Source organism: Nasonia vitripennis, chromosome 4 (assembly GCF_009193385.2).
Source record: "Nasonia vitripennis strain AsymCx chromosome 4, Nvit_psr_1.1, whole genome shotgun sequence".
Classification (NCBI taxonomy): domain Eukaryota; kingdom Metazoa; phylum Arthropoda; class Insecta; order Hymenoptera; family Pteromalidae; genus Nasonia; species Nasonia vitripennis.
In genome coordinates, this window is record NC_045760.1 from 29,514,687 (window position 1) to 29,540,270 (window position 25,584).

Genomic DNA, 25,584 nt, shown 5'->3' on the forward strand with positions numbered 1-25,584 from the left:
TAACGCCGAGTTCTCGACATTACCGCGACACGCATGGTAACAGAGGCAAAAGACACGGAGGTAATAATATATAAGACGAGGAGGAGGAGGAGGGAAAGAAAAAAGCGGCGATGCGTTTCTTTCCACCGACCCGCGACGACACGTGCCAACAGGGGTGCTATGGAATTGATTTTTATTTTCCTGTCGCCGTTATCGACCTGCCGCAGTCTGTGTTTGTCGCGGAGCAATTTCGGCTGTTTGTCATACCCCCTGAATAATGCATAGCCTATGTATACTCGCGATTAGAGATATACGAGAGATTCCGCGAACTCGTTTCACGCGTTACACCTGACAACGGCCGTAGTGTTATTAAAACGTCAACGGGGCGAATAAAAATAGAGCGAAAGAGAGAGAGAGAGAGAGAGAGAGAGAGAGAGAGAGAGAGAGAGAGAGAGAGAAATGTACTCTGTGTGCTCCGGTTCACAATTTGTCGCTAGAAACGAAGATAATCTTTTCCGTCTCTCCTCGACTTCCTTAGATGTGTATTTTTGCTCGAAAGAGAGAGTCGCGCACTTGGCTTTTCAGGGAAGAGACGTGAATTATTCATGACAAGCGCGCGACGCGTATGCGCAAACGCACACACACAGACACTGACTTTTTGCGTAAAATCCCGAGCGTATATGCGTGTGTACCGTTAAAAAAGACCAGTCTCTCTCTCTCTCTCTCTCTCTCTTTCTCTTTAACTGGACTCGAATTAGCGCGTGTGTGTGCTCTTCAAACATCCGCATTATACGTTTTCCCGGAGATCAAACAGCCGTAAAGTCGTCCCACTGTTCACTCGGCCAGAAAAAGAAAAAAAAAACGATTCGATTATATAGAAGAGCTTGAATTATGAAATTCACGTAAGGGCCGGAACACGTCGTGCGTGTGGAAGTGGACAGAATGCAGGAGGAGCATCGGGAACGCATCCCGATAGTCTCTCTCTCTCTCTCTCAGTCCGTTACTTAACCGCGCGCGACACCGTTATCTCACCTGAGAGAGACGCTGCGCGCACGGAATACACACAGTCGCTTGTGTGTGTGCGTGAAGCTATACTTCTCGATAAACCTCTTCTTCTGCAGAGGCTCTCTTTTTTTTTTACTGCCTTCCGGAAAAATTCTCCGAGAAAGTTCGGTTTACGCGAGCGAAGAGTCTGTATCCCACGGCGCTGTTTATTCTTTTTCATGTAGCTATGAGAGGAATATCGCGATTTAGCGACGAAAGGCTAGTTTAATAACGACCGAAGCTAAAACACAGCAGCAGCAGCAGCAGCAGCGCATCTCGATTATATTCTCACTCGCGGCATCAACGTCGCCCTGCGCGCGCGATCAACAATAGGCATTGTGCAGGTGCACCGGCTCTCTCTCATATATATATATATAGGCCCAACTAGGCTGCTTGCGAGTGTATATCTGCAGCAGCGAGCGTCACGCCGTTTTCCCGTTAGATGTTAACCTACTTGCGGCAGTGCACACACACGCGGCGCGTTCAATTGAATATAAGCGGCTCTCTTTTGCCCGCTCGACGCTTTTCTCACCCCCTCCCGTATAGTGTATACACCTATATACACGACATACGCGTTTATACTGTGCCGGGGGTTGCGGGGGAGGAAAGGCGTCGCGTGATAAGGGCGAGGCCGCGCCTTGATGGGTACACACCCTCCCTGTGTGTATAACACGTTGTATATATACGTACAGGGCGAGTTTCGCGTGTCTGGACGGACGGCTTTTAGCCAAATGACGCGGATTTTATTATTGGATGGGCGCGCCGCGCTTAGTTTAGGAGAGAGAGAGAGAGAGAGAGAGAGAGAGAGAGAGGGCAGGTATGTGTGTAATGGGTCGGTAACCGGCCTCGCCTTCTTCGATTCGTTATAGGATACGCTGTGATCCTGGGGGAGGGTGTAAGGGCGCAGCGGCACGAGAATGTATTCGTGTGAATTAGGGGCTGTGCCGTTGGGTTTTTTTAATGTTGCAAACTTTTGAGCGCCTTTGAGGCAATTTTCGGAATGATAACGTGATATCCGCGAATACGAGCGGTTGTGAAGCATGACCCTTAATACATTATTCGCCTGAATCTATGCAGCTCGATTAACGCAGCGTGTTTTCCTTGGCTCTAGAGTCTAATTATAATCCCAGGGCCGTGAAATTGCCAAAACAACCATCATCATCGTCGTCGTCGGAGAAATTTCACTCTCTCTCTCTCTTTCTTTTCAAACAATTTCCGGAATGCTAAAACAATTTTAACCACGTACACACGTGGGTCGAGGCGTGGGTGTACAGGTACGCGTGGAAAGCATTGTATCCACGTCCTTCTTATTCTTTCCCTCGACATGTAGGTCGAGAGAGAATCCTCGCTATTATTCGGCGAGTCGATTCCTTTGTCGGTGCTATAGTATATAGGCTCGAGAAATTACGCTTATCGCGTGAGCTATAGCATACAGTCGTCCACGACTAGTGCAAAAACGGGAAGCGAAGACGTCGAGGTCAAGGGTTACCCGCTGTGACGAGGAACACATGTCCGGCCAATTTGTATTATTAAGTCGCCATATCCGTTGGCTGCGAGAAACCGTCGTTGGCGGCGGCTTTGTCTCTAGACGCGGCGACGTTGACAAGAGACACAGTCCGGATTTTATTAGGCCGTTATATCTGTGTTTGTCTTTACTCTGTCTCTTTATGTACCTCGCAGTCCATTAGCGCGAGCGAGCGGCTATGGGCTTATAATCCAACAGCTCGGTCTGTCGCATATAGCCTATATAGAGTTACACAATCGCTCTCCGGTCTATATAACGCGAACAGGTATATACTTGCGCTCATTAGCGAGCAGAGCCGATATAACGTAAGGGAAGCTATAGACTCCCCCGTGTGTGCTTTTATTTACTTTGCGCTGATGCGCGTCTACAGCTACGCCTTTAATCCAATTAAATCGAGACGCGCGGGGCATTTCGAGGGGAAATTTTACGCCCCGAGACATATTTGCGTATACAACGGCTCGCGCACGCGATGGAATCAAATTATTGCTAAAAACTCCAGCCTGTGTGTGTGTGTGTGTGTGTGTGTGTGAGAGCTATAGGGGCTTCCCTTAATCAAATGAATTCGTACAACAATTTGCAACGAATATATATATATATATATATGTATATATAGACGGACGAGTTCGATCGGAGAGTTCGACACAGTTTCGCCAGATTACGCAAGCATGCATAGATATAACGCATTCTCACGTGTATCAGAGATAGAGAAATGGTTATACATCAGACTCGGCGAAGCGTGTAGGACAATTGGAGCTTTACGAGTTCGCGCCGACACCCGAACTCTCTCCTCTAATTGCAGCTAGAGAGACGTAAATAAGGCGACGCGCCAAGAGACGCTATACGCGATTATTAATCGTCATCTCACGCTTAGAGCCTCCGGATGCGTAATGCGCGCGATCGATGACACAACAAAAGCTTCAGGTATGCTAACTCATCCCTCGCTTGGTTTCGAGACGCGTCGAGCGTAACCGAGAGAGAGAGAGAGATTCACGTCTATCGATCTACCTATTAAACACGTGTGTGTGTGTGTGTGTATGTTTAGGGCTCGATTTCGATACAGTATATATAATAAAAAGAAAACCCTCGAACGATAAAACAGCGACAACGCCGGTTCCGAAAGGATTCTCAGAGCGATGCGCTCTTTCATTACGGAGCGCTGCTCGCGAGATTGTTTTATCGCCGCGCGTAACGGGCCGCTGCACTTAGGAGCTCTTAACTGTCTCTCTCTCTCTCTCTTTCTCCTGGCGTTTTCGCGTGTACAACAACGTCTGTACGACGCCTCGGGGACGTCAGGGCCAGCGCTCGCTATTTTTAGTGTTCGACTCCGCCGATGTATAATATCAGCTGCGAATGTATATAGCTTCGGCGAAGGCTCGCTGCACATAGGTTGGCTCTCGATTAGGGGAAGAATTTGCGTCTGAATGCGCCCGACTGACTCGCTCTCTGGAAGGTATATACAGGGAGGGAGGATGGCCCTTGGGAGTTATGCGACTGACAGGGCTCTCGAGAACTTATGAATTCGTCATCGCCACGGCGAGACTCGCGGCTCTAATGTAATGAAAATCCCGCAACTTTCTCGACGCCAATTATTCGAGTTCTCCTCTTCTTCTCCTCTGTGTGTGTCTGCTTGTGTATATTTGTTTTTTTTTTTTCGCTCGCACGAGAGAGATTCGTCGTCGTCGTCGTTTCACACTCGAGGGATTTTACGAGGACGATAAATCCCAGCGCTGAGAGAAAGCATATCAAATCAAGCCGTTGTTATTATCTAATTATCGCTCCACACGTCGAATTGCCGTGTGTACCGGCGATCAATCACGAAAATCAATCCTCAGCGGTAGAGGTTAAATAATACCGCGTATACGTATGCATCAACCGCTGGCCTGCGAGGAAAATTATGCGGCTGGTCATAAACTCGCCTCTCTCGTATATACGTGCGCACGTCGCTCTAGAAAGCATTTTTTTAACGAGTGCCAATTTCGCTGAAACGCCTCTCCGTAGACATTTTTAGGGCAGTTTCACCGCTATATTTACGAGATACTGTCCGTCTTCTCTCTGTGTCTTGAGACCTTGAAAGCGAGAGAGCCTTGAAAATTTTTGAATTTTTTCTTCGAAAACACACGAGCATATTCGCTCGCATATTCACCGAGTGAGGAGAGAACGGAAGACACGGTTTCCGGCGAGAGCAGTACGACCGCGAAGCGGAAAGTGCGCTGATAAGATAACGCGCGCGTGCAAGACTGAGCTTTCCGAGAGGAACGTTCTGGTTATTTTTTCACGCGAAGCTGGCTTGCGAAATTGTTTCTCGTCACCTGAAGTCGTACACCGTACGCTCGAGGAATTTTCTTCTTCTTTTTTTTTTTTCGCTGGCGTTGGCTGCGACGATTCGGCAAGTTTCTTCAGCATGACACGCGCCGACTTTGTTGTAACGAAAGACTGGCCGCGTCAGCGTTGCGCATTTTTCTAGAGCGAAACGACACCACGGGCGGGCTCTTGTTTTCCGTTTAGCTAAGCGTTATTAGGAGCTGAAATTATTAAAACTCGAATTTTTAATCGACTTCCTCGAACATTCAATATGACGTATTTCGCTGCAATTCTATTGAGCTTCGTTCCTAGAAGCATCGCGATGATGATAATGGCGTTAACCACACACACACACACACACACACACATACAAACACTAGTCGGAAAAGTTTTCCGCGCGACGATCGAGGTTGTCGTATTACAAGCTCGCGAGAGAGCTAGCACACGTCGCAGTTTTATTTAGGACGGCTCAGCAGTGCACAGTAGTAGACGCTCTCTCCCTTCTCAACAAGCTTGTCCGCGAGAGACGAGGGCATATAGTGTAGTTTTTCACGCGGTTCGCGGTAACGCAAGACACGACGTGTGTAACGCGACGAGTAGAGGAGAAACTATCTGCTGTGCCTCTCGGCAATTATCAACGACAATCTTCCTCGTCAGTTTCTTAATAATATATCCTCGAATCAGCGATTATTTTCGCGTCGGCCTTCCAGGAACTATATACGATCGATGAAGCGCTCGTCCTCGCGGTTCAATTATCGAAATGCATAATCAAAGAACCTTCGGTATTTAGATTCCTCCCGCGAGTCCAGGCACATATGGACCGCGTCCATACACATCCCCAGTGGACTAGCCGTGGAATTGCTCGATTGTTTCGTACACGTCCCGGATAATTACTCCTGCGGCGCTGATGCTCTCCTCGTTCGCCGAGTTTTATAGTAAGGATATGGAATTAGGAGGCGAGTGCGATGCTATCTGGAGGAAGTAGCCATAAGGCCATGTTTTTGGGTAATTCGCGTGGGAGTCAAAATTACGATGATCGGGCGCTTTCTAGGGCCGATTGAGATCTGTCCTGTGCAGTGCACTTAATTTCCCGGAATTTTATCACCACGTAGAGAAAAAATTGTTTTTTCCCTCGAAAAACACTACACACAAGCGACACAATAGCTTTTTGTTCGCGAGCTTTCTACGTTTTTCCGCGAGCTTTTATAGCGCGAAAATAGCCGTAAAGCGGCTGGTAATTAACAGGCAAAAAACGCTTTTCACACACAGACACACACACACACAGCTGTCCGCATTGAAAATCCAGTCTCACGGCCGACTGCGGAAGGAAAAACGCTGCGACGATGATAACAGCTTTCTGTAAAGGCTTTTCTCCGCGCGCAGGGGGTAGGTCGTCGTCGCGGCATCGAGAGGAAGAGACAAGTAGGCATTATGTAGCAAGCCATCGGAATCGGAAACTGAAAAGTTCCTAGGCGGCAGCTATCTCCTCGCTGCGGAAGAGAGCTTCGCTGTATTCTCGCCCCTGAGAGAGAGAGACTTTTCCAGAGTGATCAATGGCGCATCAGACAATGGCCCGGGGCGGCTCCTATTCTGTGTGCAACGCGCGCTGAGACTTGCCACTTGTGTCTCGAGGAAAAAGGAAAGGCGACAGAAGGTGTTATATCGATATAGGGAAAAGAGCCGCGAATAGAGACTCGTCACGCGCGGCTCTTCCTTGTAATATTCTCGACGACACCCCGAGTCGATTTCTCTCTCCGCCTGATGTTTATACGCTCTTCAATTAATGCCAATTGACGTGATACGTATACGTGCACGCAATTGCATCGCGAATCGCAGCGACTCGTTGAGGCGACAAAAAAAAAAACGAGTCTATACACATCGAGAGGTCGTCGACCTCGAGAGGATCTTCCTCCTAATACACGGCTGTCAATGGGGAGCTATTACGTAATGCTGGTACCATCACGCGGAATCGATGCCACGGCCCATTTATTTTCATTCGGTGTGTACAGCAGCAGCCCTCGGAATCTCAATTTTCTCTCTCGTCACTCAGCCGACTAATCACGCGCGGCTTACCTCGAAACGCGAAAAAAAAAGAAGAAGATGAAGCAGACCGTACGAGTGTGATTACAGACTATCTCTCGTTCGCGATCTACGAAATTATCGATCGCCCGCACGGAAAAACACGTTAGAAAGAGTCGAAGAACGAAGAAGCCCTGAGAAACTCGCTCTTCTCGTGCAACGGTACAACGTATACTCGTGTGATGCGTGTACACATTCCACAGCGGCGGCTCGCGCGCGAGAGAGAGAGAGAGACAAAGCCGTATACTCTTTTTCTGCCAATTACCGTCGCCTACCTCGCGCGCGCTTTCATTCCCGCTCTGGTTTTAGCCAAGGATAATCCGCGTTATACGCCCCCGCAGTATAGCCATTGTTTTCGTCATTATCATTACGCAATGCATCGCGGATGGGCTCTTGTGTAATGCGAGCATTGATCTGTCGATTATTAGCGCGCATTAATTACGGGCCTACGCTTCGACAGCTGACGCGCTCTGGAAACAAGCTGTTTTCGCATAAATCGTAACGAGATGATTTGCGTATAGGATATTTCATTCGATCCTCAGCGATCTGTCTTGCGTAGAGGATCAACAGGTTGATCTCGCTCGCTATATTTTTAGCGAGATCCTATCGAAGAAAGTCAATTATTCCAATCGCATAAGAAGCTTTTTCCTCATAATAGACACACATACAAAGGAAATATAACGTAGCTCGTTATAAGACTCGCGGAACAAGTCGACAGAAACTCGGGGAAATTTTCGTTAAATTTTTCCTCCCTCTCGCTCCAATAACCTTTTAATTATCGGTCCCACTGCTCCGCCGCAGCCGTCATCTCTAGCCTAGATCTAGAGAAACGACTATACGACTATTCGCGAAAGTAGAGAGAAGAAGAAGAAGAAGAAGAGAAAAAAAAAAAGCTCCTCCCCCTCGATGCATACACACACAGCACTAGCGAGCGCAAGGACCTTTTAACGAGGGCGCGCTCTGCCGGAATAATTCAGCTCGAGTGCGTCTGCGTGTGCATCTCTTTGCGTATGCGATAATTAAATTTTCAGAGCTGGGAAAACGCGCGGCTAGATTTTTTTTTTCTCTAACCCTCGAGCTTTTGAGACACACGCGGTGATGGACGCTTGTGTGGCGGTTCTTCGCTGGGAGAGTAATTTGCGCTAATTAACAAAGAATTTGATCCCTTTTAGGGAAGGGTTAAGTCATTAGGACTGTTTAGCCGTTGTTGTTTTTTCGAAAGTGAAGCTGGCGAGATTGCGTAATGGAATTTTGAAGGACTACGCTTGAAATTAATGATTTATGCAGTCGTCGCTGCAACAGAAGCGAGACGTCAGCGTGAAATATTGGCTAGATCTAGAGCATTCCGTATACACGAGGGTTAATTATAGAAAAAGAAAACAAGCCGGAGAGAGAGAGAGAGACTATTCTCGTGCATTGTCACAGATTAATCAAATTCGACGAAGCCGTTAACGTCGTGTGTATAGTCGCTGTAGAAAGAGTAAGCCGACACTCATAAATACTGAGTCACACACGTCGTCGTCATCCGTAACCTGACGATATTCCCCTCTATATACAACACGTAGAAAAGGTATTTAACGGCCGAGACGAGGAGAAAAAGTACACACTGCATCATCGCAAGCGAAGCTTCGACCGCAACGAGGAGCAATTCGAAGGCTTACACGGGCTATTACGCGAGTTTCGGCGAAAACTTTTCGACCCCTGTAAAAAGTCCGTCTCGCTTGCCAACGTACACACACGAGCCTACAACAATGTATATAGAAGGCGCATATAACGCGTGTTAACGTCGGAAGGGGCGGCGAGAGCGCGCGCCGAGTGATCGATTTTAAGTGGGTTGCCGCTACTTAGTCCTACATATAACACGTGAACCAGAGCTTTTCTTTGTGTCGGCGAGCTTTTCGACCCGGAAGTCGATCGATTCATTTCGCGCTTTCAATTAGACGAATTGAGAGGAAGAGAGAGAGAGCGGTTTCCTTGCGTTTTCCTTCTAATACGCATTGAATAATACAGGCTTGCGTGTGGCCGACGAGTGAAATTTTTCCCCCGTGTGGTGCGCAAAAGTTTGCGCAAGCGTAGCCCGTCGAGTGGAACCTTTTCCGCAACAAACTTGAATCTTCCGCGCTTTATGCTTCGTTGTAACCGTTTGGACGTGTACTACACTCGAGGCTGGAAGCGCAGGTATGAATGTTTCATCGTTGAAAATAATCGATAACCATGTGTCGTTGGAATCAGCGTTATTCCCCCCCGCGGTGTTTAGAGCCTAGTTGAAGCATCGGCCATAAACACAACAATGGCTTTCAGTCGAATCGAAAGCTTCCTTTTCTGCCTAAAACTAGAGCTTGCAGAATCCGCTAACGGTGTTTTATCCCCCCCTTGGGGGTGTGTAGTCGTATTGAGAATCAATAATTACGGCGGTAACGTTATTGAATTTCGCGCGAGCCTAACATTGATAAATTATTTTATCCGAGGCTCGCTGTGTAATCCAATTACGCCGTACACATGTTTCCACACGGGCTGGAAATTTTCGCGCGGATATAGGAATTCTCATATAACCTCAATCGCTGCGCGGACAAACTGTTTTCCCTCAAGCTCGATCCTCTCTCGGCTCATGAATAAAGAGATATCCAGCTGCAGAACTTAATCTCTCGTGAAATTTAATGAAAGTATAATCGCTGCGCGAGAGAAAGAAGTTGCCGGAGGTATTACTTTCGAATCAGGCTAATCCGCGAGATGAATTTTCAAGTATCGGAAAACTGATTTCCCATAGAAAAAAAAATACCTTGTCAGCAGCTAGCCTCGCGACTAGAGCCTCCTTGAGAGGCCCAAGCCAGTTGTGGGCCCCGACGAAGCGCTTGTTGAGAAGCTTCGTATGCGGCGCGACCTGCGCGTAAACCGTCTCTAACTCCAGCACGACCATATTGCCGGCTGCTGATGTTGCTGCCTCTTCGAGCTCCAGGTATTACAGCGCACTCACTATCGCGATGAGCCTATGTACTCGACGTTGTTTCTTCCTTCTTTCTTCTCGCGTAGCCCAGCGCTACGTCGACGGCTGCCAAAGGCACTCCATCAATCTGGCTTTGGAGCAGCACACACTACTCGAGATTCTCCTCTGGTATCGCGGCTTCTCCGCTGCGGCGTGTACTCGCCTCGACGCTGATCATGTTTTCTTCCCTTGAATATTCGGCTCTATTCGGCTCTGTGTGCGATGGAACCGCCGCCGCAGCTGTGCTCGCGATATTCCCTAGCGTAGGCTCCGAAAACAACAACAACAACAACAACAACCAGAGCCAAGGAATGCAAATCTCGGAGAGGTATATTCTCTCTCAGCCTTCCGCACGTGTTTTTCACGGCCTCGGCTGCATTATTCAGAGAACGAAGACGAAGACAGGCTTACAGCTACCACTCGCGGACAACACTGTTATAGGTTTGCATCTATTATCTTACTGCGGCGCACAGATAAAAATAAAACACTCTGTTGCAAACTGCTGCGACGATCCTTGTTATGTACTCTTCGTTTGTTTCACGTATAGGAACTCGCGGGAAGAGCTGATTGCGGGCTGCACTGTTCGATTCTTTCCACCGAAAGGTGCTACGCACGCGTGCGTTATATCGTTCGCGGGGGCCGGTGAGCTCTCTCACTCGGCGAAGGACTGCTGCTGCCGCGTAGAAAGGCAGTTGAGAACTGACGGCGGCGGCGGCGGCGGCGGCGCCGGTGGTGCTGGCGGTGTAGTATAGAGTCGCGAGAGCGGTGGTGGCGGCCTCCTCCTCTCTTCTCTCCCATGACTGACGCGCGCCGCGGCCGCCGGTGTGACGCTCTCTTGCTCGCTGTGCAGTAATGTGTTCTGTACTCTGTGCTCTTCTCTCGCTTATGCTTCTTTCTTCCGGGCTCTGTACGCGTATACGAGGTGGTGTTGTCCTGTTGCGTCAGTTTAGCTCTGGAGTGCTGTGTGTATTTTTATTTTAAATAAAAAACTTCTCAGTAGAATTGGCTGTTAAATCAGCAATCGACAGATGAAAACCCGTCCACGCAATTGTGATGCGGGAAACGGTTAAGAGCCTGAGCGCCACCTATCGCCAGCAGCCGGAACCATCACTCCAACGAGTAAAAATGCTCGCAATCTCTCTCGGCCCCTGAAGAGCATTATACGCGTTATAGTACATTTTTTTAAAGCGATCAAAACGCGCAGCTTTCGCGCGATTAATCCGGCGAGTGTCCTTTATCCCCAAGCGAAGAGAGAAAGTATGCAGGCTGCAGACGAGTTCCATCCCTTATCGGAGTTGGCGCCGAATTCTTTCCTTTTTTTTTCTCCTCAACTCCGCACTCGCTATACTGTTGCCGAGAGAGAAGCTTCTGTCGCCTCGAGCCGGCAGCACTTTGGCAAGGGCGACACAAAGGCGGGAATTTCTTGAGATTCAAAGGGAGGGAGAGCTCCTGCGCGCACTTTCGGATTATATTCTTGGGGCGATGCATTTTTTCAAAGTTTTTCACGCACTAATACTGCGGAACGTTGTTAGTATCGGGAACGCGCGTAACGAGCTCGTAACAGCGCCTTCGGCTCGCGTGCCTTATCAGGAGCCCCAGATCGCCGCTGTATCCAACCTCGATTGCACACAACACCCTCCTCTGTTTGTGTGTATAAATTTCCCCGAAAAACATTCCACTCTCTAAGCGCCACGCAAAGCGGAAATTCTCGAGCGAATTTTTTTCCATCTTGTGCCGAGCGAAGCTGAAAAATTTTCGATCTCCGCTCCGCCGCCTCCTTTATCATCGACCGCCTCCCAACCGCACACACACACATATTCGATTCTCTTTTCATTCGTCTCTACCCTCACTCTCTGCACTTCATCTCATTTCGCGTGATGTATTATTCTGACGCGGGCGGCGTCTCGCGCGCGGCTTTAATTGACCCTGCCTTGATTTTCACTCGAGTACTCTCGAGTACGAGAGAGAGAGAAAGAGAGAAGCCTGTGGTGAAACTGCCGGAGGGGAATGTATACACGTATATATAACAGAGAAGACGTGCGGAGACACACTACTCGCGAGCATGATGACGACGACGTGGGCACGTGCATATGCATATACGTGTATGTACGAAAAAAAGGGGGAACTGTATGCTGTTGTTTTTTTCTCTCTGAGTATACCACTACCCCCGACTGCTGCTGCAGCTTCTTTATTCTTTCTCAGCGAGAGAGCCGCGACTGCATTTTGTCAAAGAAACAGTGCATTACATAATGAACCTCGGCCCTGCGCGAAACTGCGTGGGTGTGTGTATGTGTGTGTGTGTACGGAGTGCCAATATAGGAATAAACGTCGATTACAAGCGCGTCGCGCTTTTCAATGTCCATTTCAACGCGAGAGGCGAGAGAAGGGAATAAGAAGAAAGCCGCCGCTGTGTAGCTTGTGCATAAAGCCGCGCGATGGTTTAATAATGAAAAAGGAGACGACGTCGTCGTCGACGCTTGGTTTAATGTCGGCTGACACGAAGAGCTTCTTATACATACACACATAGCTGTACACGTTTCTTTGTCTCTCTTATACACACACACACACACACACAATATAAACTCGAGAAATTTTCACAATCTAAAACTGCGCAGCGCCGCGATAATTCCGAAATCGCGATGCTCTGCTTTCTTATAATTATCGCCGAGATATGCACTCCTTCCTCCTGGCGCGCATAAACTCGCACGGATAAAAAGCAAAAAAAAAAAAAAAAAATTCACCAAGGCCCGCTGCAACACGTACACAGAATTAAATTTCGCGCGCAGTCGATCGTTAAAGCTCGCAAGCTCGATAGAATATAAAAAAAGCATACACACAGCGCGCGTATACAGGGGGAGAGAAAAACCTGCCTATAAATTGCCAAGCGCGTATATAGGATCGCGCGCCGATGAGCGAACGGCATTGATACGTTATCGCCTGCGATCGGCCGGAGTTGAGAACCCCCGCGAATATCTAAGGGATGGACGAGCACGCGAGTTGGCGTGTTATAACCCCCTCTTTTTCATCCTTTCTCACCACACACACACGGCTCTGTGCTCCCCTTTATTAAAGTACACACGTACACATACGTACAGGGCGTCGAGAGGAGAGTTTAAAAAAAAAAGCTGCGGGAAAAGCCAGTCACCGAGAAAATAGCCTTTCGTTTTAGATATAACGCGACACACACACACACACACACAGCGATGATCTTCTTCACTCTCTCGCTTCGGCTTGTTTTATTTAATGAGCTGCGACGAGCTTTTTATCTCCGCACACAGCTTTGACGGATTTTCATCGGCCTGAATTTTATATACGTATCGCGTGTTTGATGCTGCTGCAGTGTATGAGGACGTGAGAAAACGTAATTACTCATCCTCTATTAGAAAAGTAATATTCTTGCACACACCTTCGTGTGTTGTATAAGGATTTTTCTATAACACGAGCCAAGCGGCCAAGGCTCTCCCGATCGTGTAACGTATGCATATGAACGATCCCATTTGCTTTTGACAAATCGCAAAATCGATCAGAGCTCGACCACGGCATTTTATAAGGTCGATCGATAAAACTTTCAAGCGAGATTGAGAGAAAAATCAACAGTAATTTTCCTATATGTGTCTCTTTCTTGGGTATTATACACTAGAGAGAATCGAGCCGATGGACTTTGCCAGATACACGTATACCGTCGTCGCATTGTTCCTCTCTGTATACACAGAGCTAGAGGAGGAGAAATGTGCCCGGAGAGTTTTGCTCTATTTTCAGCTTCGATCCGCAAGCTCGCGTCATATGCAAAACAATGTGATACAAAAGTAGCAGCCGTCGCGACACAAAAGGAAGTTTGTGCCCAGTCTGTAATACTCGAGAACAGCCTGTATTAAACGTTGATTCGACCCGTTTGCTATAGGGATATCTAGATTCGCGTCGAGTCTGCTGGAAAAGAAAGCGTAATTTAGAATTTTATTAGCCCGTTAAAACCGTGCGTTTATTGTCCGAAACGAACGATGCTTTCTAAATGCGCTCCGAATAGACTGGCGATCGATATTGGGCAAAAAAGAGGATATTCCAGAGAAAAAATAAATAATCCTCCACACTAGAAGCTTCGTCTGGAAAAGGAGAGAGACAGGCTGGTGTGTGTAGCGCACGACGAAGCTTTTTAATTAAAATCCTCCTCCTCCTCCCACACACACACACACACACACACACACAGCCATCCACTCGATGCGTACGTCGCTCGCCGGGAAGATAAAATGCGCGAAGGAGTCGTTGACTCGCGACTGCATAAAACATCGAAAGAGAGAAAACTTCTGTCTCGCGTCACACTTTCTTTTACTACTGCCGTGCGTGGGAGTACAAGGAATTCGATTCGGATTTGACGGTTGATTGCGTTTTCGAGAGGCTCTCCTCGGCTCTCTTTTGTTCCCGAGTAACATCGTGTGCAGCGATAAACAGCTGCTCGAGATGATAATTTCGAGCTATTATGATGTATAGCTGTGCGCTTTTTAATCAAGCAAGCAGCGCTGGAAGGAATTTAATTAAGTTGGGGGCTACTGTCGAATTTTCGACACCATTTCGCGTCGTTGCGCCACATCTCGTATACGTATTACACAGATGTGTAATCATCAATACCGCAAGCTAAACTTGGTCTATTTTAAGAGCGAAGAAAAAACTCTCGGCCACACAATGGCTAACACAAGCGCGTGTATTCAAACGACAGGCCTAGTGCAGCAGCCGTGACCCTTTTGAGTATATTTGAGCCTCGGGCGCAGCGACGAAAAAAGACAGTCTAGTCGAGGATTCGACAAGTTTCCTCGATCCCAAGGGAAATCCATCGAGTTTCGTCTCTGGCGTTATCGGCGACAAATCGCGCGGGAGAAATGAGTCGAGACTCCGATTAAACATTGAAAGCGATTATGCGCGCGCGAGCCCGGCAAATTGCTTGGCTATGCCGGCGATAAATCACACGAATACCCCCGGCTCCTGCTATATACAGGTGTGCATCAGCAGCAATTGACCGAGAGCGCCTTGAATGTGCCATATATACTCTGCGTATAACCTAAATTGCGCGAGGGATGTGGATAGAGCGAGCATTGTACTTTCGCGTAATTTGATGAAGGATTAGGCGACACACATACACAGGGGAAAAAGTTATATTTGCACCGTAATTCGGTGTAGCTATCTAACTAAACTGGTTTGATCGTTTAACTTCGTTGCAACCGAGTTTCGTTGTCGCGTCGTGTAATAAAGGAATTTCATCGCAATAAAAATCAGCGAGTGAGACTCTTCGAAAATTCAATAAATTAGCCCTAACGAACCGCACGCACGGCAGTAAAACGTTCTCTCGACACGTGCCAAAATTAAACGCGAAATATATACACAGCGCAGCGTGAATCATAAAGCTAAAATCAGCGACAAATTTAACGCGAAATCAATATCGCCCTGCGGCGGAGCTCTTACACCTATCTCGAAAAACGATCTTTACGAGGTCGCCCCTTTAAAAAAACGGCGGCGGGGGAGGGAAAATCGAAGATAAAGGCAGAAATTTTTCCGGGCCGATCGTAAAGATCGGCTTACGTAACGCCGCGAGTAGACGCATAAGCGAGAGAGATATACCGAAAATACGTCCCTGAGTGACAGGCGACGAGTCGAGTCGTAAAGCTCCAACACTTCTCCTCGGCGAAGACGACGTGCGCGAACTCGAGTGTGACGGCGGCCGCAATGCACGCGATGCTAATTACATCGGCGTATATATACTGATTCAAGGGTCGACGGGGAAAGAAGCCCCTCTAGACGACGATTCCCTTGTATAAAGCTCTCGGTGATTGATTAGTCGGCCGAGTGGACGGCCGCTGGTCTAATGAATTTGTCCACGTGATTCACCTTTAATATTTCTGTGCCGCACAGACAAGAGAGTCGAATACAACGATTCGTCTATTTCCCGGAGCAGCGGCTCGAGTAATTGCGGCGGTGCAACGCACGCGTATGGAGGAAAAACCGCGGACTTTGAAAAAAAAAAAGAGGATAAAAGCGAGAAGAAGCAGAAAGAAGGGGGCGATGGCATGGAATCGCTTCATGCACTGCCGAGCAGAGCGCGAACCGTTCGCGTAATAATGCGATCACGGTCTCTCTCTCTCTCTCTCTCCTTCTCTTGCTCTTCCACGTCTGTTCGTCGTCGTCGCCGTACATATAGTAGAGCACCACGCACGAGAGGGTGTTGCAGTCCGACGACGAGGCTGTGCCACTCGGCTCTCCTTTTTTTCTTCTAGACTGCGCGCCTACTCTTTTTTCCGTTTCGCCGAATGTAAAAACGAGGCGGAAAACATAATGACGAGAGAGGGAGAGTCGCGCGGAAGGGGCTAAATGATGTAAAACTTGTTGAGGAAAAAACTAGCGAGAGAGAGAGAGCAGAAAGACCCTCCTTTTTTTTGAAGAGAGTCGCGACGTAGACGCCGGGTTAAATATAGAGAGTGGAAAATGACGACGGGGTTATACACGCACGTGTGAACGAGAGAGCGGCGGGCTTTTGAAGGCCCGGCTTTGCACACACACATACACTTTGTTGTAAAAATAAAACGGATTCTTTCTGCGTCGAGATTAGTTCTTCCAACGTTTAATTTGACAAACGACACGGGAGCGGCTCGAGCGTGCCATCGAATAATAATCCTTAGTTGTCTGTGATGTTTTTACAGAGCGCAAACAATGGAGGACAGGGCAAACTCCTTGACGGGAAGACGAGGCTAGAGACGACGACGACGACGCTGAAAAATGAATAGCTGCTGCAGCGAAGCGTGGGAGAGCTCTCGCGTTTCTCGCGCAAGAAAACAATCCTCTCGCGCGATGCGTTCGCGCACCGGAAAGGGCGTCCTCTCTCTCTCTCTCTCTCTCTCTCTCAGAGAACAGAGGCTTCTCTTGCGTGGCCTTGAGGAAAACTAACTCGCGGCTGCGCTGCAGTAGTAGCGAGCGAGTTGTGTCAGCCGCATCTGCAGGAGAGAGTATTGTCAAACGGTATTGTTATTATCGCCATCGAACCCTCGGAGTTTTAATTAGCGCTGTAAATATTAATTGGCTGCAGGCCAGCGGAAAACGAAGCGAAAATTGAAAATCTCTCGCTACACAATGCTGCTGCGGCGAGGCGAAGAAACGAGGCTCTCTGTGCTGCTCCGCGGATAGAGAACCGCGAGGAAAGTTTTAATTGCGCATCTTCACGAGCTGTTTACTAAAAATGGAAATTCCGCTTTGTGCCAATGGAAATATAAGATCAACTTTCGTCTACACCAGCGAAATTATTCATAGAAGAGGGCAAGAGTTTTAACTTGCATATTTCCAGCCCTGTCGATAATTCTTGCGAGCGAGGGTTAAAAGAGAGAAAAAAAAATCACGCGCACTGCGGCGTCGGTATCGATCTGGGCCGAGCGCGCGCATTCCTTACATTAATGTTCCGGCGTTTTCACGACGTGCGGTGGCGGCGCGATTATTACAGGCCGACACAATAGCCGAGAGCGACGCGACACCGCATGAAAAGCCGCTTGCCGCAGCGGCATCGTAAGAACCGATAAACGCGCCGGCGAGCTTGCACGTGTTCTCTCCCTCTACTATGGACGTCTGAGCGAGCTTTGCTCGTCGTTCTATTTTTCGGGATACAAGAGAGTGAGACTGCCGATGGAGGCATTCAAAGTAGGTGACTGGCCGTCACACGCTTGGCTATGATTTATATTGCGAACTGTCGAGGATCGAGGACGAGCGCGCCGAGCTTATTGTCTACCTTTTTATTCCATGCATATATGCGCGCCGCTCTCGCTCCCTTTATCTCCCTTGTTCCGGCTTGCTTGTTTGTGTCTGTGTGTGTTGTTTCACTCGCGTTTCCTCGTTTCGAGCCTCTTTATTTTAGCAAAACTTTCCCGCGGTCGATTCGGAGTATTTTTTTTAAAGCCTACACACGCGCTTGCGCCGCTGACACCTTTTGTGCACGCATCGCATCGTTGGTTACATTTTCCATTTTTTTTTCGTATTTGGTTTACAAAAAATAATTTACGTACAAGTTGATTGATGTTTTGTAACAGCATTTCTGCTACTCACGGATTGTCAGCTTTTCACGAAAAGCTTTTCGATCGATTAGGCGGTCGTTGTATTTTCGGAAGAATAATATTTGCTTATCTCGCACTGTCGGAAAATGTTTTTGTATTTCCAGTCGGAGACTCCGAAGTTTCGGGTTACGAAAGACGCGTACAAGAGTTTTAAATAGGGTAGGTATATTTTGTCAACGCTTTCATTGACAATCTTTCATTATCCGACTTTCCTCGTTAATTGATTCGGCTCCCATTCATGGGAGCGAACTTGGAATTGAAGCTCCTCTAAATTTCCCGCTGCACAATGAAACTGCGCTTCGCTGGCGCTTTCTCGTGGCAAAAATAAGATCTTAACTACTTTGAAACAATGCGCGACTCCAGCATTCGAGCAAGAATCTCGGCGTCTGGCGTCGAGAAACGTAAAATAGTTGCTACTAGCTGCTGGATGGTGTAGACGACAAGGACACCGGATTGAAATTAACCGGCTTATTTGTGCCGAAGCCCACACGTTTGTAACAAGCTACGTGCTCTGGTGGCACGTGGAGAGGTGCTCGACGACGACGATGCCGCGGACGGGGCCTCGTTAGCGCTGCCGGCGGGCGCACTTCTTCCACCGACACACAAAAAAGAAATAGTCCATATTCAAATTAACGCTACAGAACGCTGGACTCCTTTCCCTGTCTCGCTCTTGGGCATGTGTTTTCTTTTCTTCCGCTGTTTGTCCTCGTATGCTCGAGTGCAGGTGTATTTTGGGAACGACGAGTGCGCGAGCTCTTGGCACAGGGCACGGCGACCGACGAGAAAGTTTAATTATTTTTTTCAATATAATATACAAACATTTAAGTAGCTACGATGACTTTTCTCGTAGGTCAACGCACTCGCGCGCTCGTGATCGAGAAACCGTGACTAACCTGTACGTCGAAGTGTCCGGTTGTGTCTTGCGGTTGCGGCGGTCCTTGCTGTTGTTGTTGCTGTTGCTGCTGCTGAGACGGCGGCGGTCCCTGCGGTGGACCCTGAGCACCGAACAGCTGAGCGGCGTGAGATGGTAGATGTGGCAGATGATGAGTCGGTGGGGCCTGATGATGCTGGAGGTGGTGAGGCGGTGCCGGAGCAAACGCGGTCATGAAGTGCTCCTCGCCTCCGCCCATCACGTCGACGCCGGGTTTCAACAGAACGACGCCGCCGGCACCGGTGCTCACCGCGAGTGTCGCATTCTTCTGGAATTCCTCCTCGCCGGGCGATGGTTGCCTGCTGCCCGGTGTGCGACTGGAAAGAATTTCAAAGAGACAATTAGATACTTTTGTTTGAATTGGAAACTATTGAAATTTTCTTTCTATTTGGTTACGGATATGTGGCAGAGGGAGAGAGAGAGATGAACGTGCTGCCGCGCGTGCATAAATTCTGTGGTCGTGCAGGTTCGGTAATTCGATGCTCTCCACACACCGCTAAAGTTGAAGACAATTTCGCCGATTCAGCACCTGCACAACCACTGATTTATGTCTGACTAGTTAGTTTTACAACTCTGTTAATTCCTCGAATGAAAGTCGTTCTAATTTTAAAACTCATAACGTACGACTCTAACTGCCGCGATCTCTTTCTCTACATCCTGGAAATAAACTCTTCAGGAGTGTCTAAAACTTTTAAAACTTCAAATAATAACTTGGTACTGTCCACTAGTAAGTGAGCACTGTAATCGAAATTATTGACAGGTATCAGCAAAGTATTGCCTACTCATGATCAGCCGGTAGACCTTTATAATATTTGTATACAGTTTGAGGAAAGGGCCGAAGTTTCCACCTGCAATTAGTCACGAAAATTACGAGGCAAGCGTCTCTGCCCAGATTAATACGCTTCGAGCGACCATTTTCTTTCAGGATGAGATCTCAATTTCTCGAGACTCTGAAGCGAGAACGATTCGCTGTTTAATCAGAGAAATTTCCGTCGCGAAAAAAAGAGCACCTATAGGCGCAGAGAGAAAGGCGCTCCGAGAAGATGGTTAATTCAGTTGAGTCATTCGTCGGAGTTAGACGTTTCCCGTCAACGATCAATGAAGCGCGACGGCGTACAGTAGCAGTAGCACTGAAGCGGCTCTCCGGGTGTCGACAAATGCTAATGCCCGGTGAGCTTGTAACGCGCTTTGTGACATAATGCGCAGTAATTTATGTCCCTCCGACGAAATTTAAATTCCACGAGGTCCTGCGAGCCGCATCCGTATGTAAGAATTATGTAAACAAAGCCTCTTTTCCCTCCTGCATTTCAAGCCTTCAAAGACTAGTCCCGCGGAGATGACAGGAGCCCCGTGATTGCTTCGCCAATGACCTGACCTTACTTGCTTTTCTTCTCTTAGTTAAAATACACCTGCGTCTTATTTTAGATTAGAATTGGAATGTTCTACCTAATTAATAAAATTAAGTGCACGAGTCCTTTGAAATTTTCTCCTCGACAATAAAATATGCGCGCTAGCGAAAGAAGCTCGGTTAACACGGGAAAATTGCACAGAATGCAAAACCCGCATCAAAGGTAAAAGCTTGAGAGTGAGACGGGTACTCGGTAACGGAGAAAAACCGAATGGCAAATGAAAAATCGCCCTCGGTTTTGTGTATCGTAATAACGGTTAGACTTTGCGATACCGCAAGACGGCCGCGTCTCCCGTTCGCGCAATAACGACGCAAAGGAGAGCACAGTTACGAGAGAGGCCAACGCAACCTCTAGCGTGTAATATTTCTTCCCAGCCGTAACTAGCGTTTGCGGCAAACGGATGCCTGCCTGGCTTTCTATATAGCTGACGACGCCGCTGCCTCGACACGGGTTTCATGTTTTATACACCGGCTATACCATTCTATCTCTTTCCGTCTGCTCGACGATATGAAAAGAAATTTTCTGATTTCTCCGCCGAGTTTATTAAAAGGAAAGTCCATCATATCAGGTGGATAAATAAATTATTTATCGCGGCGGCGGCGGAGGCAGAAGAGCAGAAAATTGACAGTTGCGAAAACGTCGAGGAAAAAAATGTAATTTACCACGGATGACGGAGGATTCTTAATAAGTAAAATTCAACTTAATAATAAGTCGAGAATTAATTTTGAAAGACTTTCCCTACGCATATCAAACTGCACATAAATTTAAACTCGCTACAATCGTTCAATACGAATGACAACAGGCAGCGATGACTCTATTCCGCTGCAGTTTCGTAACAAAAGAGAAACGCTACGGATTATTGAACAAAAACGCATCTTTTTCATACAAAAGCTCCCAACGTCGTATCGGCGAACGCTACAAGCTCATTCCACTCTAACGGCTTGGTATCACCTGTCGGCAAGGCAGTTCGCGCGTTACCGGGCCTCCGCTAGATGTCGCGGCACCGGCCTCACGGCCGAGAACCGGGTGTACCGCAACGCGCGCGCAGCAGCCGAACTCGATAAAGAAGGGGTCTCCTGCGCGTCCCGGAGCCTGTGCAGCATATAATGTACACTCTCCTCGGCAGCGGCGTCCGGCGCGCTGTCATTGGCCGCATGCCGTTGCTTCTCTCCGTCTCTCTCTTTCTGCTTGGAACCCGTGTGTGTGTGTGTGTGCACGCGCGCCCTTGACAGCTATCGTCCTGTTCTTACGCAGTGCCTCGGCTCTTCGCGAGCGGAGAGTCTTTCGCTCTTTCTCTCGCTCGTGCGCTCTATCTATCCTTCGCTCGAGAGTTGAATATAAAGGAGGCGGACGGCGTTGGGCGCTGCTGTACTGCTCTCTCGTCTTACCAGCAGCTCGATTTGTACGAAAGTGAAAAATGCCATTTTCTTCGGCGAATTTCCTTAATGGTTCTCGTTCGATTCTCTCTCCCTCTCACTCTCTCTATTTCGCCTTTTTTCTCCGAGCCAGCTGCACATCCAGAAGCGACATACCAGTATTTCGAAATCCTCCGCGGCCACTTTCGATCGAGCCGGATATCAACGCGGTTTGAATTTATTGTTACAGTATTTTTTATCGCGAGAGAACGCCAGTTTCCTCGAGTGGACTTGAAAAGTCTTTAATTGACGTCAGGCCGTTAATCGAAAAATGAAAGTCGATCCGCGAATGTACAAAGATATTCGCGTGTTCAATTTTATACCGCACATAATGAATTTGACGTTTGGAAAGTGGCGCGAGAGTAACGAACCGCGTGCATCTGCATAATTCACGAAAAATTACGAAACCCCTCGAGAAAGCCTGATTTTGATAATCTCGCAAGCTCAAGCTCATTAAGGCGCAGAAAATGTATCCGTGTCACAGCGATGACTCAAGCGACGCCGAATTTGAAAATAATCATTTCGAAATACCGATACACCGTCACACAACTGGATTGCAGTTGCTCCGTCGTTTTGACTTTCCAATTACAGTTTACTCACTTGAATCCTTTGTCATCGTCGAGACCATTTTGAGAAGACAGTCCGTTTCCTTGGGGACCAGTGTCGTCCTTTGAGCTATCAAAGGGGCTAGCTGTGCCTTTATCCTTGTCCTTCTTATCTGTGTCGTTCTGCGTGGGACATGAAACGATGAGTATTAATTCAGATTTTCAAAAAAGCTCCAGGGAGCTTTGGTGACAACTTGCTTACCAATCTGAGGGACACCATTCGCGGCTCCAATTCTTTCGGGGTCGTAGGACTCGAACCCAGCACGTATTCGACCATTTTAACTCCGAGTCCGCCAGTTTCGCTGTGGAGAAATCATATTATTACCGAAAATCGTTTAAGCACAACAAAAGAGTCCAAATCCGATTATAATAAAAGATAGAAAAAAAAGTTAAAAGGCCAACCTGCTTCTGGGACTGAGAACGGTTCCGACTTCTGTCGTCTGATGAAATCCGCTGCCGACACCGACTCGCCTTCCGGTGCCCATTGAAATCGGTTGTGAAACTGCGTGATCTGCAACAATGCAAACGGCATAGATGTAACAAACAATATATTAAATCCAATCGAAAGGCTCGCAATAATTATACCATCAGGTATACACACTGCACACAGGCCTTTGTCTTTGCGCCACAGCAGCAGCTTGCAGCAACGGCTGTTTAATTTTGCGTGGAACAATGTGTAAGTGGATCCTCTGTGTGTACACTGTCGCGAAGCTATTTCAACGAGTGCTTACGTATCAAAGGAAAAGAGAGACAGAAAATGGAGTAAATAACCAGTCTCGAGGCCGGTGTTAACAAAGTGAAGAGGAGAAACAGTCCTAGATTCGCATCCCATTTCCCGAACGCCGACAGCTGCAGCAACTTCTCTCTGCAGCCCCGACTGTTATCGGTCGTCAGGCCGTGTGTACCGGTGAGCTTGAAATTACATCTGAGGAAACGGCTGCGCGAGAGAAACTTGTTTTTTGAGAGAGATAGACATAAAACGACCTTGGCTGAGGTCGCCTGTGATTGTGATTAGTGGGATATGGAGTAGGTTGTAAATTACAAGCTTCCCAGCGTTAATCAGCTGGTACTTCATACAGACTGTGGTGTCCCTTTAATAATGCAGGGCTTGATTAGGAAATTCAACAGCGAAACCGAGCCGACACCGGTAATATCACGGCCTAATTCTGAATCGTCTCTCTCTCTCTCTCTCTCTCTCTCTCTCTCTCTCTCTCTCTCTCTCTCACACACACGCTCTGGGTTAACACCGAGTGTCTAGACCGAAAATGCGCTGTTATCCTTAAACACTTGCAATCATTGAAAGAGCTTTCCGGCAAGTGTAAGCGACGTAGAAATTCTACGAGAGTAGACGTGGGTATTTAAGCAAAATCAATAGCGACGGGAGACGCAGTCGTTATCCATACGTGTGTATAGATATATCATTCTACTCTCTAAATCTGTTCGAGTGATTTTTTCACCCTAAAAAAGAGTAGTTCATAGAATGACTTGCCTTCGAGTGAAAACTGTGAAGTCCCTAACTATAGGTTACTCGTTGTAGAGTGATTTCTATTTTCTTTGTTCGATCACTCTTTAAAGAATAAGTCACTTGATAAGGAGCCCTCTCTTCGTCAACACGTGCTTCGTTAGAAAATGTGCAAAAGTGTTTGTTGCAGTATTTTTAACAATATAGGATGTCGACAATGATATCAAAGTTGCCTGAGGTGAGATGAAAATATATATTTACGATTCGTATATACATACATATATGTGTATGCCTATGCAATGTGCATGTATACGTGCATACATATAAAGAAGTTAGGTTAGGACATTAACAATAATAACAAATACTTTGTGTTTTTAGGAAACATTAAATGCGTGTAATGCTCTAGACTCCAACATTTTTTATCATCTCGAATGTAATTGCAATACCTAACCTCAACCATAACCTGCAAATCTAAAATCACCCTACCCATGGCAAAGAGTGAAAATATCACTCTTTTCAAAAGTTAGGAATTACTCGAAGCCGAGTGACTCAATTTTTGCGGAAAGCTTAGAGTGATTTATCACTGGTTTAGAGTGATTTTTCACTCTAAGAGATTTAGAGAGTATTGAAAAACAAAGTCTCTCTCTCTCTCTCTCTCTCTCTCTCTCATCACGCGAAACAACAACAGAGTAGAGCATGATTGTACGTAAAAAGTGCGGAGCATCGAGGAAAGGGCTAAACAGGCAATTACAGCGAGAGAAATAGACAAGAGAAAATGATAATTAGAATAAGAGAGGGAGAGAGATAGGGTAAAAGCTCGGGCGTCGGCGACGGCCTGGCGACGAGAGGGTTGCCCTCTCTCGCTTCGGGGTTGACGAGTGTAGCAGCAGCAGCAGCAGCAGCAGCAGTGGTACGGTTACGAGCCTGGGCGGCGGTGGGACGTTGCCCCCACCGCCGCGATGCCGGGCGTCTGTCGCCATGGTAACAGCCGCGTTGCACCCATCGCCACACGCACCCCCGCATCCCTCTCTACTATATATACACATACACACAAATACACGCACGCACACAGACAGTGTCTCCTATATATCCATGGGATTCTCGTGGTGGAGGGTGGCGTTGTTGCCTCCGGGAGGATATCCTCATAGACGACGAGCTCGCCACTAGTGTACACGTCTGCCGACGTTGCGGTGTGTACGTGTATATATGTATATATTGACGCGAGAGGCGCCCGGAGCTTTTCCGACGAGCGCGCGCGCGGAGATTAGCCTAGGGCTTCTACTGCGTCTTCTTTTTCCCCGCAGACTTTCCGGCTCTTATACAGCTTTTCCGAGAGCTCTGTGAGTAAGCGCGTGTATACACACACACACACAGAGGTGAATCTCTATGTATTTTATATTGCGTGCCGGCAAGATGAGATTGGTAAATAGAAGGGAGATTCGACGCCGAGCGAAAGGATTGGCTCGATTGATCTGCGGGGATGCTGCTCTGCTGCGCTGTATAGTCGATATTCAACGCGATGCTTGCGTTGTATCATAGCTGGGAATTCGTTTCGTTGAGGTTGTGATCTTTTGAGGTGCGGGGTTGGATCGAAGCGATGATTTTGGTTTCAGCAACTTAATCAGTCTTGTAGAATCATTATGTCAAAGTTTGAGGTCGATTGAACTTGAGTGTTTGGCGAGTACAGAAAACCTCACCTAACCTCCAAATAGCCTTATATGTTACTAAATATTACGTTATTATAACGATTACGACAGCATAGTTTTATTTTAG

At 47.7% G+C, this 25,584-nt stretch overlaps 1 protein-coding gene across 9 annotated transcripts in view; it reads right to left on the reverse strand.

Moving 5' to 3' along the window:
- The window catches only part of LOC100123444 (maternal protein pumilio), a 60,384-nt gene that overhangs the window by 13,057 nt on the left and 21,743 nt on the right, over window positions 1-25,584 (reverse strand). For all 9 annotated transcript variants that reach the window (XM_032599262.1, XM_031930665.1, XM_031930664.1 and 6 more), the window contains 4 exons: window positions 22,752-22,860; window positions 22,552-22,651; window positions 22,345-22,472; window positions 18,883-19,237 (listed from right to left, as the gene is read on the reverse strand). In XM_032599262.1, the coding sequence (XP_032455153.1) occupies window positions 18,883-19,237; window positions 22,345-22,472; window positions 22,552-22,651; window positions 22,752-22,860 (692 nt within the window). The remainder of the gene's footprint in view (window positions 1-18,882; window positions 19,238-22,344; window positions 22,473-22,551; window positions 22,652-22,751; window positions 22,861-25,584) is intronic.